This window comes from Cotesia typhae, unplaced genomic scaffold (assembly GCF_013202065.1).
Source record: "Cotesia typhae breed Kobodo isofemale line unplaced genomic scaffold, CoteBio_Ctyphae contig_123, whole genome shotgun sequence".
Taxonomy (NCBI): Eukaryota; Metazoa; Arthropoda; class Insecta; order Hymenoptera; family Braconidae; genus Cotesia; species Cotesia typhae.
In genome coordinates this window covers 3,573,717-3,579,974 of record NW_027423715.1, presented here as the reverse complement: position 1 = coordinate 3,579,974, position 6,258 = coordinate 3,573,717, and the positions used below count along the sequence as shown (strand labels likewise).

Below are 6,258 nucleotides of genomic sequence, written 5' to 3'. Positions count from 1 at the left end.
GATTTTAATTAATTATCAGAATGACTTTCGGAAAATCGTTTAGGCGATTATTTATCACCTGGGAAGAAAATCCGCGTAATATAATGTTAAAGTTGACTGTAAAGATGTATTGGGGAAGTATAGAGTATAAGAAGGGTGGCTATTTCTGGTCGAGGGGAGTGTGAGAGACTCGCACTACGCAAACTGCTCTTAGCCACTTCTTATTTCTAGTAGTCTGGTTACGTACGACCGTACGTTCGCCGCTTTAATCCTCATAAATGTTTCGAATTAAGTACGCTTCGATTAATTATCATCACAAATATTTTTAATTGATCCAAAAAATGTCTCAAGTACTGTAAAAAATTTTTAAAAAAATTAAAAAACCATTTTATCGACGAAAAAGTGATTTTTGGAAGACTAAGCGTGATTTTTTGGGTATTTATTAAACAAAGTGATCAAAAAATGATTAATTTTAATTGAAGATTCTCCGAAGCAACATCAAACAAAACTACTCGTGTAGTTTTAAATAATTTCGAGTGTAAAATAGAATGTACGTCCAGAAACGCGTGGAGAAAGCCGCGAACCCAAAAATAAACTTTAAGCGTTATTTCCTTGCGGGAGGTAATGCATAAAGTTGAGTGAACTGTCCAATAGGAATAGGAGCGATAAGATTATTTTCTAGCATCGTTTCCGGGTGGTGCTTTGTCTGAGAAATTATTATCGAGAAAAGATCAAAGCACTAAGCCGGGAAAACAATTTAATTTTGAAGATTTTTTTGAGAAAATAATTATAGATTTTTGAATAGCATGATTAACTTCGACGAAACGGACTGATATGAAGCGTAATCGTGAACACATGTGAGAATTGGAGCCGAGAATTGGTGCCGAGGTTTTTAGCGGGTAAATTGTGCATAAATTTGTTGGGTCGAGGCTCACTCGATTAATGTCACACGGGCATTGTTCCAAATTCATAATGAATGAATTCTTAAATCACGGAAAATAATTCACGATATTGTAAATAATAATAATAATCGCTGAATTTTGTCAAAATGTCGCACAATCGGAGCTTCAACATTGTGTTTTACGATCGCTGTTTGCTTCTCGTATTTAAGAAGACAAACAATAAGAACAAACAGTAAGAAGTTGTCAAATTCCGTTGGCTGTCCGTCAAAAAATGGTGATGGTTTTTCTGTTGAAAAAAGAGCTTCGGTGTGCAAAAATAACAATAGCTGAGTTTCAATTCAGGAATTTCCGAAATCTGGGAGGTAATTGACAAGGACAAGGCCAAAATTAAGATACCTTAAAAAATATGACACGAGGAAAAATTTTGAAGAATGGTAAAAAAATTATTGGACATTAAAAGTAAAATTTTTGATAATAAAAATGAAGTTTGATCTTTAAAAATTTGTAAGATCTTCAGTGCTTGTTGAAGGTTATTGTTTTTCAGAAGTTGATTACGGACAAGGTCAGAAAAAAAAAAAAAAAAAGAAATGTATCTGTTGATAAATGACTCAAAAAATAACCAAAAAAGAGAACCACAATGAAGTGATGGGTCAAAACTAGGGCAAATCTCAAAGAAATAATCAACAATGTCATTCTGTAGGATTACGGGGAGGAGCCGTGGCCTCCCCAAGCCGAATTATTTTCCGTTGTTGCCTCCAATAAGTCCAGCTGACGCGAAAAGATTCTGCCGAATAACAGGAAAGTCATACGGGCTGCCGACACATCATTACATTCCGGTTTTATTGGGAGTGCACAAAACAGACAAGTCCAAATGCCGGGTGACGAACAATAACTCTGGAGTTCATCACCAATTCACAGCTGGGTTGATCCTGGGAGGAGACAAGAGAAAGCACGTGGTCTTGAAGGACTTTAGATATGTTTTCCCAGTGCTGGAGGGCGATGGAGAGCAGCAGAAAACTTTGAGAGAGCTTTTGAGCACGAAAGAGCCTCTGGGAGACAACGAGGAAAATTTGAAGTTCGTTTACACCGTGAATGAGCGGCGAACCAGCTTGGTATTTCCAGCACAATTGGAAGCAGCGGTGAGGGACGGAGATGTCAAGGATGTGATGCTGTCCCGGGACTGTGATACTGTTTTGCTGCGGCTGAAGCAGGGAAAAAATTTAGCTGTTGACTTCAGAGACTTCGACAGTAGCCTGGAGAGCCTGTACGACGGCTTGGGCCCGAGGGAGGACATTTTGAAGGAGAGAGAGAGACTGGAAGCTGCTGCGAGGAAGCGCAAGAAGAAAAAAGCCAGCGGGCTGAATTACGCCAAGAAAATATTTGAAGACAAAGAGAAGGCTGATGAAGCCGAGGAGGTCAAGAGCAAGAAGATCAAGTTGAAGATTATTAAAGAGGAGCTCAAGGAGGAGGTCACTTGGAAAAACATTGATTTGGACCTCGCGAGAGAAGGAAGGAGTCAAGTGATTTCTGTCTTGAATCAGCAGAGCTTGAACTACTCGGTCACGACTTCCTGCAACCTTGAATCTCTTGTCAGCAGTTCTGAAGCTAAAGGACTGCCGATCGTTGATAAATTGCCCAAAGCGGTTCAAATTAACGCTAAAAGGGTTGACATTGAAGCTTCGGCTTTCGGAGTCGTCACTTCTCCGATTTCTGAAGAAACTGGAGGACTGGAGGCTGTTGCGATCATCAAGCCTTTGACGCCTTTGAACGTGGAGCCAGATCCTCAGATCCGAGAAGCTTTACTTGGATTTACTGCAGAACAACTGGAGGAGACGGCTGATGTCAAATATAAATTTTTGAACGCCGGGAAAGAAGCGCTGGAAATCTTGCCGAGTATTGAAGAAATTTCCAAGCTTGTAGAGAATGTCGCAAAAGGCCAGAAGCATGAATTACACAAGGTTAAGGGCTTGAAGATTGATATCGAGTCTGCGCAGAGGTTTGTGACGGGAAAAACTGTTGAAACGCTTAGCGGCACGATTTTTGTTCCAGGACAGACGCTGCAGACTCCAAAAGGACGAGCTTTTGTCCCTGGGTTTACAGTTAGCACTCCAAACGGTCCAGTTTTAATCCCCGGGGAAATAGTTTCGGTGAAAGAAAAAGCTAAAGAGACACCTGTGTTTGTTGTAGGACAAACGCTGGAGACTAAGAACGGGATTAAGTTTGTTCAAGGACAAACTATGCACACAAGTGAAGGAGCTAAATTCGTGGAAGGCCAAACTGTGTTTACGGAAGAGGGTCCCAAGTTTGTTGCGGGTCATTCTGTGTCGCAAGATCACTTTGTCGCGGGACAAACGATTGTCACTGAAGAGGGAGCTCAGTTTATGCCTGGACAAACAATTACTAATGAACTTGGCGAGCATATTTTTGTTCCTGGACAGAGTGCTAAATTTGATGAAGTTTGGAAGTTCGTTCCTGGACAATGCATGATTTCAAAAACTGGACAACCGGCGTTTGTTCCCGGAAAAACTATGCAGACTTCTGAAGGAATAAAATTCGTACCTGGGCAGAATGTGACTGGTAAGTCTGGAGAAGAACAATTTGTGCCTGGAGTGACTGTGGAGTCAAAGAAAGGCCCTAAATTTGTTCCCGGAACAACTTTGGAAACTCCTCAAGGTCCTAAGTTTGTTCAAGGAATGATTATGAAGACCCCCGAGGGCGAGAAGTTTGTCCCTGGGTCAACAGTCATGGGGGAAGGAGACAGTTTTGAATTCGCAGCTGCCAAAAGTCTCAAAGAAGTGATATTCTTGGAAGCTGGACCCGTGGGGATTCCAGTAGATCCCAAAACTGCTACTGCGGTGTCTTTACAGCAGCAAGAGATTTTTGGACACATGGTCCAAACCGAGCAAGGAGTCGAGTTCATCCCTCAGTCGAGGGAAATCCCAGAGGGGAAACGAATCGTTCCTGGCCAGCTGGTTCGTGGAGGGAAGGAAGGACCAAGGTTTGTCCCTGGAATGATGACGGAAGAAGGATTTTTGCCGGGGCAAATAGTTATCACGGAGAAGGGTGATCAGTTTGTACCAGGACAAGTCGTAGAGACGAGCACGGGGCCTAAGTTCGTACCCGGAAGAATGGTAGAGACTAGAACTGGCCCGAAGTTCGTTCCTGGACAAACAATGGAAACAGAAGAAGGTCCACGGTTTGTTCCAGGGCAGATAGTCCAGACAAAAGTCGGACCTACGTTCATTCCCGGACAAGTTATATCCACTGAGAACAAAGGCTCTCGCTTCGTGCCTGGCCAGGTTGTGGACACTCCAGACGGGCCGAGATTCGTCCCAGGAAGAGTCGTGGAGTCCGGAGAGCTGGGGGTGACATTTGTTCCCGGACAAATCGTCCAAACTGAAGAAGGACCGAGGTTTGTAGCTCCAGACCTGATGGACACCCCGGAGGGAGAGCTGGAGTTCTCTGTTCAAGGCTTCGAAGTGACTCCCGAAGAGTTGGCGCTTCTTCGCCCCAATCACTTGCAGTACAACGCAGCTTTTAAGAACCACCACGAACCCATGAGCATCGACGCGCGAATGCTGAGACAGCTATCCGAGGCTGGAATGTCTTTAGGGAGGAAAATATCTGCTGTTGTACCGAATGTCAACGTCGACGTCGACCCTACAGCAGTTGCTCTGGAAAACGCTCTGGTGATTGCAGAGAAACTTGGCCTCAGAGGCGACGCTGCGGTTAAAATGGCCCAAATAGTCTCGACGGTTTCCCATCTCGCGACGAACATCGTCAACGAGTGCCAGAACAGTGAAAAGCCTAATTTTGAAAGTTTCAACAATAACCACGATTCAAAACTTTTAACCAACGGAGTTCACCAAAACGGGCACTCGGAAAACGAGGAGTGGCTTCACGAGGCAGTAAAAGGCGCGATCGCAACTGCGATCCTCGCGATTACCGACCTTGCAAGTGAAGATCCTGCAAGTGATGAAAAGTCCTACGTGCTGTCTTCAATCAGCGAAGCCTTCAACGTGTTTCTTCGGCAAGGTTCTTCGTCGATAGAACACTCGGTCGAGCAGGTCCTGAAAATCCTGACAGTTCCCCAAAGCAGAACTGCCTTGTGCCAGACGGCAGTTATTGATCTTTTAGAGTCTACTAGCAACAAAGTGGACCTTCTGAAGTCGACAATCGTGCGATATTCTTTAAAAAGCGACACTGTTCTGGAGCGTCTCTCAGCTGTGCTGGAAGAAGAACACGGGAGTGACTTGGTAGGTTCAGCTTTTCGCGCCGTCTCGAAAGACGATCCAGAATTGGTCTCCCGGGTTTTAGAAAAAGTGTCTAAAGAAGTCGCGGGGGTCGCTACTGAGCGCGAAGCCGCAGAGACGGTCCACAAAGCAATCGTCCAGGCAGTTCGCGAGTCCAGCGAGCTCCAAGTTAAGGAACTGCTGAACGACGGCTACGACGGCAACAATAATAGCAATGACAATTTGAGGGAACTGATCCTCCAAGCAGTCGGATTGGCGCGTGCTTTGGGGATGTCATCAACAGCGAGCAGCCTGCTGACTGTGATAAGCGACGAGAAGTCCTCCAAGCTCCTGGCCAATGACAGAGTCACTCTGGACATTCTTAAGCGCTTGACAGTGATGCGAAAGCTGGCAGAAGAGAGGCCGCAGTTCATCGCGGCGCTCCGGGACCTGACCAGCGACCCGGAGATGGCGAGATCTGACCCTCATTTGAGAACCCTGGTCCGAGAAAGCGCGGCCTTGATGATTGTCCCAGAAGACGCTCCTCTTCAGTCCTCCGTTGACGTTCCCACGGCTTTACTGAACGCGGAGAACAGCCTGGCGATTGAAGACTTCTTGATCAGGAAGAGCCATCGCCCCTCGACGATCTTCATGATCCTGAAGCACGGGCTCCAGGCTGTCGTGCCAAGAGAGGCTTCTCGCGCTGTTCTGACTGGACAAGTCGCCTACACGGTGCTGGACGAAAACGGAATCACTCATTTCGAGCCCCTGCATGTCTTTAACGCTCTGAGACTCAACAAACCCACGGCTCACAGGTTCTCGATGTACGCCTGTCCCGTCGCGGGGGAGGACGACTTTGAATTCGAGTCGGTCGCTTCTTTTGAAAACTTTAACGGGAATCTTTACACTGACTCGGTTAGTAGCCTTGAATCAGCTAACGGAAGGTACTATTCTTCTCAGGACTGCTCCAACGGGATCACGCTGACGAGATCCGACAGGACGCTGGAACACTCTGTCAGTCGAGGAAACACCCCCTGCTTTAGACGGCTTAGTTGTCGCTTCCTAGATGACAGGGTAATTTAATTGCTTAATGCTTTTTTGGTTTTTTAATCATTTATTCTAGAAGGTCTAATCGATACTTGATA

The 6,258-nt window shown here is 45.4% G+C and overlaps 1 protein-coding gene across 1 annotated transcript in view; it reads left to right on the top strand.

The window, feature by feature from the left end:
- The first annotated feature begins 247 nt into the window (after positions 1–247).
- Positions 248–6,258, top strand: part of Obsc (Obscurin) — a 28,135-nt gene continuing 22,124 nt past the window's right edge. Inside the window, exon 1 of the mRNA XM_074254872.1 lies at positions 248–6,187. Coding sequence (XP_074110973.1) covers positions 1,568–6,187 — 4,620 coding nt within the window. The 5' untranslated portion in view covers positions 248–1,567. The remainder of the gene's footprint in view (positions 6,188–6,258) is intronic.